An 18,111-nucleotide genomic window follows, 5' to 3' on the forward strand; every position below is an offset into this window, starting at 1 on the left:
CTTTCTTCCTTTTCTTTCAGCTCCATCTCTTTTTGTTTTATTTCTAGTTGTCGCCTGTGTTCAGCTTCTTTGAATTGGTCTTCGGCCTTAATTTTTGCCTTAGAAGTCATGATTCCTGTTTTCTTGTGTTGGGGTGCCCTCCGGTGTTTATCCTCTGAACTGCAGGTTCTCTGTTGCCTCCTGAAGTCTGCCTAGCAACAGTGCTTTTTTCCTTTTCTCTCTCTAGCTAATGTTCAATGAAGGGAAACCAGAAAAACCACTTTATTTGCATGCATATAAGTGCTGGTACTTTGCCTCCTAATGGGAGGGCTATTGCATGACAAAAGACCCTTAACAGTCTTCTCGCTTAACATGCAAACCACAAACTGCTAGAGAGAGCAGAAAAAAAAATTTCTCTCTGGTTCCCTTTTAAAACCAAACTGTTTCTCTCTGCTAAAAAGCCCTTAGCAGAGAAAAGAAAAATATAATATTCCTACTGGCTTCTGGATTCTGTCTATATCCCACCGCTGCCACCATGACATAACCTTATTCCCAGATTCTGGACCTTAGCGTCCAAAATTTGGGGGTTAGCATGAAAACCTCCAAGCTTAGTTACCAGCTTGGACCTGGTACTGCTGCCACCACCCAAAAAATTAGAGTGTTTTGGGGCACTCTGGTCCCCCTGAAAAACCTTCCTTGGGGACCACAAGACCCAAATCCCTTGAGTCTCACAACAAAGGGAAATAATCCTGATTCCCTTCCCCCCTCCAGGTGCTCCTGGAGAGATACACAGACACAAGCTCTGTGAAACTACGCAGAGTGAGTCCCCCTCTCCGTTCCCAATCCTGGAACAAAAGCACTTTCCTCTTCACCCAGAGGAAATGCAAAATCAGGCTAGCAATCCAACACACAGCTTTCCCCTGATTTCTTCCTCCCACCAATTCCCTGGTGAGTACAGACTTAATTTCCCTGAAGTAAAGAAAAACTCCAACAGGTCTTAAAAGAAAACTTTATATAAAAAAGAAAGAAAAAATACAAATGTTCTCTCTGTATTAAGATGATACAACACAGGGTCAATTGCTTAAAAGAATATTGAATAAACAGCCTTATTCAAAAAGAATACAAATCAAAGCATTTCCAGCACTTATATTCATGCAAATACCAAAGAAAAGAAACCATAGAACTTACTATCTGATCTCTTTGTCCTTACACTTAGAAACAGAAGACTAGAAAATAGAACTACTTCTCCAAAGCTCAGAGGAAACAGGCAGACAGCCAAAAGACTCAGAGACACACTTCCCTCCACCCAAAGTTGAAAAAATCCGGTTTCCTGATTGGTTCTCTGGTCAGGTGTTTCAGGTGAAAGAGACATTAACCCTTAGCTATCTGTTTATGACAAATGTCACATCAGTAGCTGATGTTTCATGATAGCAGCAAATACCATAGGAATTACTATCAGAGGCTCTCCATCAGCAAATAATAAAATAAATATTTATTTAATTACTAATTATTATTATAACAAGATGTTTGAGCTCATTGGCATATTCCATTATAGGTAAGAATTGAAATTAAAAAAACCCAATTATATAAATGTTCATTCTGTGGGAGAAATTCATAGACTCTAGGACTGGAAGGGACCTCGAGAGGTCATTGAGTCCAGTCCCTTGCCCTCAAGGCAGGACCATATACTGTCTAGACCATTCCTGATAGACATTTATCTAACCTACTCTTAAATATCTCCAGAGATGGAGATTCCACAACCTCCCTAGGCAATTTATTCCAGTGTTTAACCACCCTGACAGTTAGGAACTTTTTCCTAATGTCCAACCTAAATCTCCCTTGCTGCAGTTTAAGCCCATTGCTTCTTGTTCTATCATCAGAGGCTAAGGTGAACAAGTTTTTTCCCTCCTCCTGATGACACCCTTTTAGATACCTGAAAACTGCTATCATGTCCCCTCTCAGTCTTCTCTTTTCCAAACTACATAAACCCAATTCTTTCAGCCTTCCTTCATAGGTCATGTTCTCAAGACCTTTAATCATTCTTGTTGCTCTTCTCTGGACCCTCTCCAATTTCTCCACATCTTTCTTGAAATGCGGTGCCCAGAACTGGACACAATACTCAGTTGAGGCCTAACCAGCGCAGAGTAGAGCGGAAGAAGGACTTCTCGTGTCTTGTTTACAACACACCTGTTAATGCATCCCAGAATCACATTTGCTTTTTTTGCAACAGTATCACACTGTTGACTCATATTTAGCTTGTGGTCCACTATGACCCCTAGATCTCTTTCTGCCATACTCCTTCCTAGACAGTCTCTTCCCATTCTGTATGTGTGAAACTGATTGTTCCTTCCTAAGTGGAGCACTTTGCATTTGTCTTTATTGAACTTCATCTAGTTTACCTCAGACCATTTCTCCAATTTGTCCAGATCATTTTGAATTTTGACCCTGTCCTCCAAAGCAGTTGCAATCTCTCCGTTTGGTATCGTCTGCAAACTTAATAAGCGTACTTTCTACGCCAACATCTAAGTGGTTGATGAAGATATTGAACAGAGCCGGTCCCAAAACAGACCCCAGCGGAACCCCACTTGTTATACCTTTCCAGCAGGATTGGGAGCCATTAATAACTACTCTCTGAGTACGGTTATCGAGCCAGTTGTGCACCCACCTTATAGTAGCCCCATCTAAATTGTATTTGGCTAGATTATCGATAAGGATATAATGCGAGATCATATCAAATGCCTTACTAAAGTCTAGGTATACCACATCCACCGCTTCTCCCTTATCCTATCAAAGAAAGCTATCAGATTGGTTTGACACGATTTGTTCTTTACAAATCCATGATGGCTATTCCCTATCACCTTACCACCTTCCAAGTGTTTGCAGATGGTTTCTTTAATTACTTGCTCCATTATCTTCCCTGGCACAGAAGTTAAACTAACTGGTCTGTAGTTTCCTGGGTTGTTCATATTTCCCTTTTTATAGATGGGCACTATATTTGCCCTTTTCCAGTCTTCTGGAATCTCTCCCGTCTCCCATGACTTTCCAAAGATAATAGCTAGAGGCTCAGATACCTCCTCTGTTAACTCCTCGAGTATTCTAGGATGCATTTCATCAGGCCCTGGTGACTTGCAGGCATCTAACTTTTCTAAGTGATTTTTAACTTGCTCTTTTTTAATTTTATCTTCTAAACCTACCCCTTTCCCATAAGCATTCACTATGTTAGACATTCCTTCAGACTTCTCAGTGAAGACCGAAACAAAGAAGTCCTTAAGCATCTCTGCCATTTCCAAGTTTCCTGTTACTGTTTCTCCCTCCTCACTGAGCAATGGGCCTACCCTGTCCTTGGTCTTCCTCTTGCTTCTGATGTATTGATTTCTGATGTATTGATTTCTTGTTTCCCTTTATTCCCATAGCTAGTTTGAGCTCATTTTGTGCCTTTGCCTTTCTATCTCTGGATAAAAGTTAATAGGAGTTTTTCCATTAGCTTCAATGGGGCCAGGTCTTCACCTTCACTCTTTAAAAAGAGACATTAGAATTTAGATTGCTATACCAATAAAAAGAGTGCACCTTAAAATACCAAATTCATTCAGAATAAAAAAAAAACATAACAAATATTTCACCAAACTAATTCAATCATCTGAAAACTCATAACTATTTATCATTGCTCTCAAAAATGTATAAGGAGATTTTCTACTGGGTTACTAGAAGCTGCCTAGACTTATTCAAAGTGATGTCCGTATGTTGAAAAGCTCTTTGTTGCTTTTGTATGTAAGCAGTGTTGATTGGTCACTTTCATCAACTCTTCAGAACTAATTAGATAATGAAGTGATGGCAGTCTTGATTGCTGAAAATTTGTAAACCTTTAACTTAGGGTGAACATTTATAACAACTGAAGCAGGAAAAACTACAAAAAGTATTTGCACTGGTACCTCATGCAGCACCTTTTCATCTGCAGCAACACCAATACAGAGGTTTAACTGGAGCTATGACTGACTCACACAATTTGCCATTTGCTGCAAACTGTGAGAGCAACTGAAGGTGGTATCCATGAAGCAACTCACCTTACTTGCCTTATGCTGAAGTTTGGCTTTGTTTTGGCTTGCAGTTCCACTCATATGCTTAGAGAGGAGAAGAGTAGTCCCAGTGCCTTGTATAGGAATTAGACATGAAATGTATGTAATTGTGAATAGGAGACACATGTCTGTTTCCCAAAACATGTAGCAGAAAGTTGCTTCGGGGGTCCTTTTTGTTTTGAACATAATTTTGTTTTTATCTTGAGACCTAAATGGAACCCTAAAAAATGCTGAAAATTATAGGCCTAGTTTGTGTCAGTTTTAGCCAGGCTGACCCAAGACCTCCCTTTTGGCAGTTCATACTCTGCCATGCAGGCAAGAAATGGAGATTAAGGCTACCCTTATGTTCCTGCTTGGCCCCATTCAGACTACAGGTACAATAGCACAGACCACTTCCCTGATATTCCCTTCTGCAAGCACGTGTGCAGGGAAGGGATGTTGAATGGCGAGCAGTGACCTGGATGTGTCCCTCATCACTTAGCAAGGAGTAAGCTTTTCCACAAAAAGAGATACCATAAAACTTACTCCCTATCCACACCAACAGGAGTGAATTGTAATTCTTGACAGTCACAAATTTGTTCTCCCATCTGCTCCTGGGGAGATGCAGTTATGTATCAACCCTAAGCAAGGCTGATTGTAGAACGAGGAAGCCAATACAATATCTGCGGTGAGAAACCAGTGATTTTAAAGCCCACACTTTAGACATCAAGAAAGGAATTGAAGATAGGTGAAGCTATGGTCAAAAGACCTCAATGAATATTCAGACCCATAAGGAGAAATGTAACCGTCCCTCACAGCCATTGTTTCTACCTCATGCTGCCAAGCTCATGGTATGTCAAGAGACGGGATCTGCACAGGCAAATCTCCACAGAGAGGAGAGGATTCAAGGGAGCTATCCTTAAGATTGTTCTGTGAGATATAAACATCCAATTCTATATCCTATCCCCCACCCCCAAGACATATAAGGAAAAAAAAATTAAAAAGCCTAACCCTGTTTTCCAAGCTATAATTCAGTTACAAAAGATATTTTATCTCAGACTCTAAAACTTGTAAATTATGTCTCATCCACTGTTTTTCAGAGGTATTCACTGCAATAGTCCCTTATGACAGTTTGCAAGAAGTCTAGTATGGTCAAGGAGCTGCAAATCAAACTGTTCTCAAACTGTACAATCATTCGTTATGTAATGGGCACCAAAAGCTGAGCAAGAAAACAGCAGTTTGATTAATTTGAACAGCAAGATGATGAATTAACAGCAGTTTGAAAATATGTTATCACTCTCCCTTGGGTTATGAACAAAAAATAAAATGTTCTTGTTGTTGAAGAAATTTGCTTTTGATAAAGAATTATATCCTAATGTTAAAAACAGTATTTGTTGATACACGACTGTCCAAACTTGTCTGCTACATTCCAGATACTAGTCTTTTGCCACCAAAAAATAAATCTAGTGCTGTTTTCTGTGATCATTAATATGAAATCTGTAACTTGCAAAAGTTATAAAATTTATTACAAGTTGGGGCCCAAAAATAAAGTTAATTTATAACTATATAAGTCAAAGTTACACATTATCCCCCTGTAGTGAATATGTGTGTGGAGGGGGAGGGGTTGCTGACAGAGAATGAAATCTGACAGGTTTAAAGACTTTCTCTTCTCTGAATCTAAATCAAAAGTCGTATCACCAGGCAGTTTATTCTGGCACTTAATGTGATGGTCAGTGTCAAAAAATCATGAATTTCTCATAAACCACATCTACCACAAGTCATGAAACTGTCCTCTCTCATAAAGTATTTACGTTTTAATCTTTTAGATCCATTTCATTAAATACGAAAGTCATACCGGCGCTGTGGAGGTGACAGGTTTTTCCCTTTAGATTAAACAGACAATTTGCTAGTAAAATTACTTTAGAACTATTTCTGTGGGATATACATGCCTTTTACAAATCCTGCCTAGAACCTTAACGCAAGATCCAGACCCTTTAAATACTCCTGTGACCACGAATCACATCTCAATTCATAGAGCATTAAAAAAATTAGCCTCCCAGTGATGGGAACCATATGATTTCTCTTAAGATTTTAGCAACTAAATGTAAGAAGCTCTAAAAATAAGGCAAGGAAATGGCTGTTGTCTTCACTTTAATCCTTAATTAAAATGAATTTTAGCATTTATTAAAGTCAGAATCCCAGAATAATCCTCTAAATCTGTGTCATTCAGACACACCATATGAGGAATACCAGTCATTATAATTCCCTCCTCCCCAATCCTGTTGACATTTCCATTTTCACTCCTATGTCATTTACAGATGCAGATACACAATGATGACTTTGAATTTTAAAGTAATACAGGTCAGATTAGAGTCTCATTCCTGTTGATGAGATTTTGGCAGAGTAGAAAAGTCTAAAGAATAAAAATGAGTAGTGCTAACTACAGAACTAAAAGACAGATCCCTCCTTTTATAATTTTGCAGGCACTTCTATATGTGTGTAGCATCTCTTTTGTGTCTTCCTGCTCCATATCGGAACTTTTTATGAAGTTTCATGCAAGAAAATATTCTATTTTGAGAGAGAATTTAATACTGAATTTTCAATTGTTGTAATTATTTACTTGGAAACTTGAGTGTTATTGTTTCCTGTACTGGCTCGGTTTGAAGAGAACTCATTCGACACCCTCTGCTAAAGGTCTGGTCTACCAAAAAGTGGTTCAGATAAGCTACATGCAGTACAAGTACTACCATATTGAACAGCATGCTATTTCAGTGAACTGTATATGCTTTTGGAATATTTCAGATGTTTTCAGTGCTCATCTCTGCCTGAGGCTGAAACCATCTAAGGAAGAGCTGTCGAGAATAGTTTAAATGAGAAAACAGCACAAAGAGTGAATGGAGGAGAAAATTAGGACATTCACAAGAATTTACTTTCTCAGTTCCTGCTCCCTGATCCATTTCCCAAATTCAGATCTTCTCTCAGCAGATCTTTGCCTCTCTCACATAGTTGATAAACTAAATAAGGCTTCTTCTAGCTCATAATAGGAATATCATGCCTAATGTACCATATGTGAAGCTCTTTAAAAGAAAAGCATTCAAAAAGATATAAACACAAATGAAAAATAGGCACACATCTATTTACTTTTATGAATGGGGTGCACATATTAAGCTTATAATTATAAAACCATGTGTTCACATGTTACTTACAGCCTTCATAGATATCTGTTGGTATGTGGACTGCTGCATGCTGGTAAGATATTTGTCGCCCAAAAACAGCATCATCTTCAAACACTGGTCTGATTCTCTGGCTTCCAGTTTCAGTCTCATTCTTTTCAGACTTTAAAGGAAAAACATTTAATGGACAAAACATTAAAATCTATGTTAAGTACAATTTTATTCACATTTGCTCTTGGCACAGAATAGACTCATAATCTCTCTCTAATAGCTAGGTGTGTGTATATGTCTCTGTCTCTCTCTCTCACACACACACACAGCATTATCCTCTCTTGCGCTGGTTTTAACCAAGAGATCCTCCATTAAACTCAATGGAATTAAAACTAACATATAGAAAAGGTGAAACCAGCACTATACACCAAGATTCATGTTTAATATATATATATATAAGGAAAACAGATACACACACAATGCAGTGCAAGAGCATTTAATTTTATTGCATGGTACTTATTCACAATAAATTAGAGCTACAAGCTCATTCTAAAGCTGTAGGTGGAAAAGTGTAAATACGATTTATTTCCATATTCCTATTAGGAAATTATTTTGCAGATTGGAAATCCTAAATTGCTACAGTGTTGTGCATTTCATAAGTAGATTTTACATAAATGGCTCATTTGGCCTATAACAAGAGAAGAAAAGGAAAGGAACATGATATAAGTATTCACAGGATTTTTTTTAAAACTCACCATAAAAGTTAACTACTTGGAACAGCAATAATAAATATAAAAATAAAGTATTGCTATATTGTTATTTTTAGTATTATACACAAATATACTGATTTTGTAAGATATATTATGTTTTTAAGAATAATACAGATTTTAACCAGTCGAACATAACTGTCTTTAGATTATCAGTGATGCATTTCTATGCTGTCCATCACTGTAGTATTTAATCATACTCAACCAAATATCAAGGCAACCGTAGGATGGCTTGATTGAAATATTATAGCCATTGAAATATCATAGAATCATAGACTATCAGGGTTGGAAGGAACCTCAGGAGGTCATCTAGTCCAACCCCCCTGCTATCATCTCGTCAGCTGCCCTACGACTTGTCCTAATGCACTACTAGTTAAAGGTTTGATCGTAAATACAGGTGAGTGTAACATTTCACTGCTTCAGCAGGAAAGCTGGGAGGTATTGTACTTTGGAAGACAGAATGCCTGCCAGAGCTCCTGGGGGAAGAGAGTCTTGGCAGCCCAATACTGGCTATTTTTATGGCATGCAGCTGACAGCTCTCTGAAAAGCCAGTTTTGCTGGCCAGAGCAGAGAAACAACCACGTTCTTGCCTCCTCCACTCACCCTCTTTGGGAGAGCAGTAGAGGGTAGCAGTCCTATGATCTCCTAAGTGCAGAGAGAGTGATTCTGTCCGTCTCTCTTCAGGCAGCGCAAGGATGTCAGGAGGCTCCTAACACGCCTGTCTGATCTGGGTATCCACATAAGCCCCAGTCAGAATTTACATGACTAGGTAAAATGTGCAGAACACGTTACAATCCTTAGTCCCTATTTAGGGCCAGATGGTGACATATTCACATTGATCGGCATTTACTTTCACAGGTAGTCCAATGGACTTCAGGTCAATGGACTAACATATGTCAGCAGCTGTAAATTGTTTATAGTCTAGCCCTTGTACATTGTACATAGAACTTTCTCTTTTTTTTTTGGTGATGGAATTTAGTGTTAAAACCAGGAAAGTAGATACATTAGGATACATCTGCACAATGTTGCACGACACATTTCAGTTTAACACACTATCCACCCCCTTTTAAGAAAACAGGAGTCTCAGTAAGAAGTTCTTGGTGTTATATCTAGATTTTAAACAATCATACTAGATCCAAAAACAGTGATTGTTTATAGATTACTGTATTTGTTTATGGTTCAAAATGATGGAACATTAACATCGCTCTAGACACAATGTAATCTGGCTCAATTAATGTTTTACCATAATTCCTGCTTTTCAATTACGGGGCAGTGTAAGCGTTTCCAAGTCTGAAACGCCACCTAACAGTTAGCAAATTTTGGTGTGGTGGTTGTAAGTTATTTTCTGGCCTCATTCTGTCCAAACTAATGAGCTAGACTAACTCTGTAAATGAGATCCCAACAACAGGTTGTTGATGTGAGAAAATTTCTCTCATGCCTGCAAACCGTTTGATTAAACAAATCACCAAAAATACCTAGCACTGTCATTTATTTTGGAGATCAGCACTAACAGTCTCAAACTCTATGCTGACATGCTCAGAAAAAAATGCTGGGGGCCATCAAGCCACATTACCACTATAAAATGCCAGAACCATGTAGTGTTTCACCTCTTTCTCGACAAAGATTATTTGTTTTGAGTTTGTGGGGTTTTTTCAAAGCTTCACTATAGTCTGTTTTCCATAAAAGTAGTGCTCCCAAGAGCGAGCTTTCATATTTCACTGGAAAGATTATGAAAACTCTGTATTCTGCTGAACATGAATCTCTGCAATATCTTTTCTGCAAGGATTCAATTCAGTTCTGAGTAAGAGATATTAGAATCGTTGATTGCAAATACAGGCTCAGATGATTGCGTCTTGCCAAGGGGGGAAGGCACACATCCCAGAGGGTTCTCTAGGCGAGGTAATCTCTCTTTGTTCCTCTCCTATTATTCTCTTGGGATAGAGGTGGAGTTAGCCTGCCCACGTCTCACCCACCTGGAATGGAGAAGAGGTTGCAGGTCCACTCCCACGTTGTGCTATCACACAGGGGCCTTATGCTTTCACAGAAGCTCTAGCCCCAAAGACCCTGAAACTCCTACCAGCACTCTTCCCCAAGATGAGAACTCTGGCTGTAGAGATCATCAAGCCAGGGTATGTGATCTTTTCTGTCTGTGCTCCATGGGTCCAAAGGGAGAACTACATAGATCTGAGAGTTCATTCACTCACTTCCCTCAACTCACTTAAGATTCCCTCACCACATGCATGGCTGTGATCACAGTCTCTGTGGCCCCGCAATGCAAGGGACTGGGTCCAAAGGATTCACATAAAATGCACCAGCAGTCTGCCTTCAAGTGCCTTCTTTTGACCTTTTCTGGGCTGGCACAGAGAGCCACTGTGATGACAATGGTTACAACCCAGACCCCACTGCCCAACAAATATGCCTATATCTCCCGTCCACAATCTACCAAGTGGTTTAAATGGTGCTTGGGTCCTTCCAAACTGGATAAATTTCACTCCTAGTCACTAATTGACAAAATCCAGTTGTTATAATGGTTTATCAGTAATTAATAGGAATTTACCAGTTCCCCCTGAAAAATACATCTGAATTAGAATAATGTAGACTCAGAATAACACTGTCCATGACATTAAAAAAAAAAAAAAGCCCAGTGTATTTTCATTAACATATTAATCACACAATGACAATGAGAGAACTAAGAATGTATTGGTTACATTTTTAATATCCAGACCAACTTTTGTTTTCAAAAACATACCACAAAGCACATATATTGTGAAGGAAAGTAATCTAATGTAGCTTGTGAATACAATTAAAATCTAACTCCAACCAATTTCTCTCCTGAGGCAGGAGCTTGAAATGCAATCAATAATGGCACAGAAAAATCCCAGAGGAGACAGAAGCTGAAGATTAATTTTCCATCTATTCGAACTCGGCCTACACTTATTGAATTACATTCTTACTACCACTGACAGTCAGCAAAATCTCTCACTTATTTCTCTGAAATAAATCTCCAGACCAATTTCTCCCTGCCCTGTTTAGCAGATACCATCCGTTTCTCCTTTCAATTCACATTTGTACCAGTTTAGGACATTAACTTTAAGAAATACATTTTTTTCCCCATGCATGCACAGTTCAGCACCAGAAGAGAGGGCCGTGGATGTTGTGACTAAAGTATTTAGTTAAGATTCAGGAAATACAGATTCTGCCATAAACCTTCTTTGTGACCTTGACCAAGTTGCTTACGGCTTGATCTGAAGTAAACTGGAGACTCCACCCCTATCTCCCCATTCCCCCCACCCAGCAATCAGGCCCTTAAACTCTATGAAGACATGTATACATTGGTTATAACACTGAGCGTTGCAACACCTAACTTTTAGACACTGTGAAAAATCACTGGAATCCACAAACCCTGGGTTAGGAGCCTAACTCCCTATACAATGTCTGGGGAGAAATAGGTGCTGAAGAATGGTATCCACAAAAACCAGCATGCTAGGCAGGGACACACCTAAGCTAACCAATGGGAGATGCCAATGAGAATGGTGCATCCTAAACCCCACTCTTTCCACGAACTTAGGTCCCTACGACTGTGCTGCAGGTAGGTGTCTATCTCTGCCAGTGATACACAGCTGGTAATCCCTCTCAGAATCAGGCACACTTGGGTGTGTCAGCTGTTCTTCCAAGAAATGCTGGAAGAGGGAACAGTGGTGTCTCCCTTATAACTTTTGGCCCAGTGGTTAAAACACTCCCCTGGAAGGTAGGAGACCTGAGTTAATTTCCCCTCTGCCTGATAAGAAAGGTTCTTCCTGTTCAAATCCTCTCACCTCTAAGAAAAGTGCCCTAAGCAGTGGGCTATGGGTTACTCTGATATGGCCCTTTCTCAGGCTCTCTTGTTGAAGCTATTCCACTAGGGAAACACAATTAAATGGTCATAGGAGCAAGAGGACTGGCCCCTTGTCTCCTGCCACCCAGGTGAATGCCTTGACCACTCAGCTACAGAGTCACTCTCATTCATCTTGGACCCAATGACTGCTGAATTATTTTTCCATAGTGGAACAGCTTCAACAGAAGAAAATGTGGGAGCCAGAATAAGAATCTCCCATAGTTCACTGGTTAGGTCGCTCACCTGAGAGGTGGGACACTGTACTGAAATCCTCTCTCCTTATCAGGTCAAGGGAAACTAGAACCTGGTCTCCCACACCCTGAGTGAGTGCTCTAACCAGTAAGTAAAAGTTATAAGGGAGCCACCACAAACTCCTCCAGCTGGATTTTGAATGGACCACAATCTGCAGGTAGATAGTTGTTTTCCCATCTCTCTCTCCCTGGTTTGAAGATTATGTTGGGTTTTAATCATCTGGATGTCTAGAGTGAGAGATTGCACGCATGCCCAGAGACAGAAACATAAGCATATAAAGAGTGAAACTTTGGGTGCTTAGTGAGTTTAGTCAGGGTTATGCAGCATTCAAATGGGGGTTTTGTGCATTGCAGTGGCATCTAAATCTGGGGTTTAGGCACCTAAGTCCCTGTGTGGATCTGGGCCTATGTGACTCAGTAACCCATATGTAAACTAGAGATACTATCTTCCCCACTTCGCCCAGGTTATCATGAATGCAAATTCATTCAGGCACATAAGGTGCTCAGATATTATGGTAATGGGTGGCATTGAGACCTATCTAGAAAACAAACCTACAGAACTACAGATATAGACAAAACACAGACACCTCTAGAAAACTTTTTCCCACTCACCTGTGGAGAGCGGGGTGAGGTTTTGACTACTTTTAAGTTTCATTTGTTTTAGATAGGGGAGTAAAATATAATTTGCTCTTTCATCATGATAGTAACAGGAAGGTGAGTAGATTTTTCCCTCCTCTGCTATTAAATGCTTTAATAATTTTAAGATCTGTGTATAAGAGTTTATACTGTATTCCATCAAAAATCCAGTAGACTGCATTAAGAGGGTGATAAACCAAAATATCCTTCCATAGATACATTAAAATATTTTTTGATTCCTGCTTCTTATAGCTGTTAGCAACAGATAGCCTAAAAATAGAACTGTAGTTTGAAAAATACCACATAACTGAAACAAAAACAATTACTCTTGAATTGTTTTCTTTAACTTACAGATGCACACCAAGAAAGTTACTCTTGAAGAATCATAAAAGATTTAACACAGATGCAAAATGGCACAGGGTAGATGTATGCTATGAAAGGTGGAATAAGCTTTATTAGCTGCTAAACAGATGCAAATCCAAACCAAAGACAAATTATAATTCCAGACAACTGTTGTGCTTGTGTGGCATGGACAGGGATTGACACACCTAATAATTTCACATGATTTTGCTGTCTAGAGAATATGTTTTGTATGGCTGCAAAACTTTCTTTCTTATGAGTAACATCACAGACTGGATGTAGGAGACAGAATTCAATCATAAGAATGGCGATATAAATTTAGAGGAGTAAATGATGCTATTCTGTGTCACTCTCTTCTTTCTCTCTTCCCGTAGAAGTCTTCAGGATTTGCACAAGTTTTCCATCTTCACTTTCAAGCTTCTGCTTCACTTAATTCTTACCAACAATTTTTCTTTATTTCAGTGGCTTTCAACCTGTGGTCTGTCCACAGACTATGTCTAAGGGGTTCACAGAAGGTTGTCTTTACCACAGAACAGTGGTGTTCAACCTATGAGCCGTGGACCTCTGGAGGTCTGCAGACTAGGTCTAAGATTCCCAAAGGGGTACGCACCTCAATGCAAAATATATGAAAAAGAGGATGAAATAAAGCAGTGGTTTTCAATCTCTCTCACTGCTATACTCCTTCCAACCATCTCAGCCTCCTATATGCTCATTTTGCATTTCTGATCCACTCATCTTGATGGCTTCTACCATGCTAAAGATAAAGCTTGGAATTCCTTGCTTCCCCTTTTCCATCAGGCCATTCATTCATACCCATTTTTTCTAGAATGTTTTTCCAGTGATAATCCCGTAGATACACATGCACTTATACGAGATGTGTAATGACACTGACTGCTCAACATTGGCCTGAATTCTACGGTCTGTCTGAAACTGGGTCAGTTCTGCAAATCTTTTCCATGCACGTTTTGCTTACTCAAGAGAAATGTGCCATTGACTTCCTAGGCCCTGATCTTGCAATTTACCTCACCCTGTTTGATTTCAATGGGGCCCATGCAGGTATCTCTGTGTCCCAATCAATTGCAGAATTAAGGCCTATGACTATAAATTATTTCAGGTCCTTTCTTCGTAGGTGTTACTACAAAGCCTAGTACAGTGGGACCAAACCTGTCTTGAGCTTCTTGGCCCAATCACAATATGAATAATATATGACAACAACAATAAATATCAGGAGCAAGAGTTTGCAGGATCCACCCTTAGGCCCTAATTAAGCAAGACACTTCAGCATGTCCCTGTCTTTAAGAACAAGAGTAAATCACATGATGTCTATGTAGTCTGACAAAGGCTAGCTATGCAGATATTTAATACAATCTGAGAGCTCACATACCACAGAGACAGACAACCTTACACCAAGAGATAGGCAGAATCTCTATACTTTTACTACAAATTATGCAATATGCTGCATCATAAAAGGAAATTCTAAAGGTTGCTTTGTAATCATTTAAAATACAGTTTAAACATATATATTTATAGTCCGTTCTGGAAATAAAATGATTTTCGGAGGGCTGATAGGTACACCTCCAGTTGCTTGGTAGTTTGAGTAATCCAGATCATGTGTGGAAAAAAAAGTTTTCTGAACTTCTGTGTTCAGAAGACAAAAACTGGAAATTTTTAAAGTAAAGAACTGAGAAATTTCCAGAGCTTCTGGCTCCATTGGATGCCTCAAGAGTTGTTTTTATCCTCACATATTAGTACACTGCTAGAGCCAGTAAATGAAAAGCTTATGAGAATTGAAACGAATAAACAAATAGACAAATACACTTTAGCTACAATTTCTGTTCAGACTGAATTTAGAGTTTGGAATTCTCAGTGGTTCTTGTTTTAGCGAAAATGGCTTATTCCTCATAATTATAACTCCACAAACATGGAGTTAACAGACAGCACTACTTTAGAATTCCTAATACACTTATTCATATAATATATTGATGTGTCTATTACTTAGTTTTTAAATCTCAACAAATATGTTTTATTAATCAAATAAAGAGAAACATAAGATCATATCCAAATCTTTTGCTAGGGAGTGGCATGTGTGGTAATTTTCACCGTACCCTTTAATTGACACATTTATGCATTAAAGAAAAATATTATTAGCATAAGCCATTAAGTAATATGAACACCATTAAAGTGTCTTCTCCTTTTAAATTACATAAGTATACAGTCAAATTTTAGGTGCCCAGAATTTTCAGAATTACCTGCTGTTAAATCTCAAGGTGTTGTTTTTTTTAATTTGGTTTTGGTTTTTTAAAATAGATTTGTAAAACAAATATTATTCTCAGATAGGTCTTCAAGTTTTATGATTATTACATGCAATCACCATCCCTCAAATCTGTCCCTGAAAATAATTAACACCCAATTATATGAGCTGGGTTTAGACTGGGGGAAAAATTTCAAAATTTATGGAAATTCAAATACAATTTAGGTTTGACCCTGTGTGACAGGGTGTACTAGGCCCTGAGGCACCATGCTGAGGTGAGTCCTCTGGGTGGCCTACAGAAGAGCTGTAGGGGAACAGCTAATCAGGAACCAGCAGGCTCATATAAAAAGGGCTACAAGGCTAGAGAAGTTCAGTTACTGCTTGGAGCTGGAAGAGCAAGGATAGTGTTCCTGGCTGGCTGAAGGAGCTGGAGTACCAGAGACAGAGCAGTGCCTGGCAGGGACTGGGGGAGCAAGACGAAGTTCCTGGCTAGCTGCTGGGTCTCAAAAAAAAGATTGCCCTGAGGTAAGGGTGAAGGTGAATGGGCCACATGGAAAGTGGCTCAGGGACCAGTAACAGCAGCAGACTTAAAGAAAAGAAGCAGGTGACTACTATTTACAGGATCTCTGGGTTGAGGCATGGAGTAGTCCATGGGCCTGGGTCCACCCACCAGGCACAGGCTCCCTGAGGAGGAAGTTGTACCAGGCCCAGAGAGGGGACTGAATATCCCAAAGGGGGTCAACAATTACTGAATTTTGATATACCCTGGAGGGAGATCTAATGAACTAATATTGGGTGGTGGCTCAGCTGGAGGGCTGGGATCAAAGGAGATGGCTCCAGAAGAGAGTGGAGAAGTGGCTTTGAAAGGCAGCTCAGAAGGGACTGAGACTGAAGGACTGACTGAGCACTGAGCCTAGGGATAGGGCTACATATAAGGACAGGACAGAGACCATTGAGACAGGCCCTGTTACCCTGGAAAGGGTCTAATAGGTCTGCATACCTATGAACTGCGTGTGACTGGGCTGGAGGGCTGAGTCACAGAAACCCACCTCAGAAACAGCTGACGGGTCACCATAAGCTGAGAGAATTGCAGACACACACCCAGCCAGGGGACAATCACATGAGGTGACTGCAATAGTTACACCATGACTGTAATCTTTTTTGGTCTTGGTTCTCATGAAGACTCCTAAAAGCAAAGTTTTGTTCTCATGTACGTTCTAGGAAAGTGAATTTCAAACCTGGAGCCATGATTCAGTCAATCAAAAAACAAAATTCATTTCATGATACAATATTGCTAGATTCAGGTCGGTTCAAAAACTAAATAAAGAATAGGCCAGCCAATCAAGGACCTGTAAGAATACCATTTGATTTTAGATGAATAATGAATATCAAATAATGGGTGAATATCAACAATCTGCACTTATCCATAGGATGAAATTTGCTTGCATAGATCATTTACTGAACTCAATATAATGAACAAATTTACACAAATTGGGATCTCTTCAAGAACAATATACAAACAGAAATAGGACCAAAAGCCAAATAAGTAGTTTATAATAAATAATTTGACCAGCCCTAATAATTATTCAAATAAACATTATCCTATCAAGTAAGACTTGTTAAAATTTGATAGCATACTGCAGTTTTATATTAAATCGAGATATTAAAAATATCTGCAAAACAATTACCTAAGCTTGATTCACTGTTTTTAATAATCTACTCTCTTTTTGGCATGCAATAATTAATTTAAACAAGTATTTAAGATGAATAAAGCAACTTTAAAAGCACTGAAAATAATTCAGTGTATATTTTAAATGAATTAAGGGCTTATGGAATACGACAGATTGACCATTCTGCAGATGGAAAGACCATCTTCCCACATCCTGAGTCATGCGGTCTGCCTAACCATATTCTTAGGTTTAAGTTCTTGTCACATTCTGGGCTGCAGTGCAGACCATACAGGGGTGCTTAGGGTCAGATTTGTCTACATTGTCTAACAAATTGTTTTAATAAGTATCAGTGATTAAATTCAGAGCAGAATGTGTTTTTTATTTTATGCAATCATTCTTTTTTGCCAGAGCTATATCAAGAGCCTGCAGTAGACAGAAGCATGGGATTGTATTCAGAATTTTACTGTAGCTCAATAAAGGCATATAGTCCCCCACTCACACTTGCGCTCTCTCTCTCTCTCTCGCTCTCTCTCTCACACACACACACACACACACACACACACACACACACACACACACACATACACAGAGTAAAACCATTTACACTTTTGTCACAGCCTTCTACATGTATTTAGAAATGTTCTTGCAGCTGAAAAATTGCATTACAGAAAATGCCAGTGAAGAATTGTTAATATACAACACATATTTAACAGTTATAAAGCTATGCAAGAACTAGGGCTGTTTAAAAGTATATTGCAGCTGCCGATTTACAATGGGTTAGATTATGGTTAACCCTTAAATAGTCGTAGGAGGGAGCAATGATCTATTTCTACTTGCATGGCTCAAATAAGGTCTAGGGTAACCTTTATAGTAAGCACTTTAAGTCTCATTTCCAAAAAGGAGTTAGGCACTCAGATTCTAAGCCTTGGATGCATTTAGGTGCCTAAATCTGCTATTAGGCACCAGTAACAATCTCAAAATTGCTGCTCAGCTGCTGCCAAACCCTGTAGGTGCCTAAGTTTCTGCCAGTTGTTATTCACAAAGCCACCTCAGCCCCGACACTGCCCCACAGCTAACAACACCTTGGAACCCTCGCTCAAGCTGGAG

General features: G+C 39.3%; 1 protein-coding gene across 8 annotated transcripts in view; it reads right to left on the reverse strand.

Annotated features, from left to right (window-relative positions):
- Positions 1-18,111, reverse strand: part of CACNA2D1 (calcium voltage-gated channel auxiliary subunit alpha2delta 1) — a 689,818-nt gene that overhangs the window by 279,895 nt on the left and 391,812 nt on the right. For all 8 annotated transcript variants that reach the window (XM_030560557.1, XM_030560387.1, XM_030560113.1 and 5 more), the window contains one exon: positions 7,238-7,367. In XM_030560557.1, the coding sequence (XP_030416417.1) occupies positions 7,238-7,367 (130 nt within the window). The remainder of the gene's footprint in view (positions 1-7,237; positions 7,368-18,111) is intronic.

This window comes from Gopherus evgoodei, chromosome 1 (assembly GCF_007399415.2).
Source record: "Gopherus evgoodei ecotype Sinaloan lineage chromosome 1, rGopEvg1_v1.p, whole genome shotgun sequence".
Classification (NCBI taxonomy): domain Eukaryota; kingdom Metazoa; phylum Chordata; order Testudines; family Testudinidae; genus Gopherus; species Gopherus evgoodei.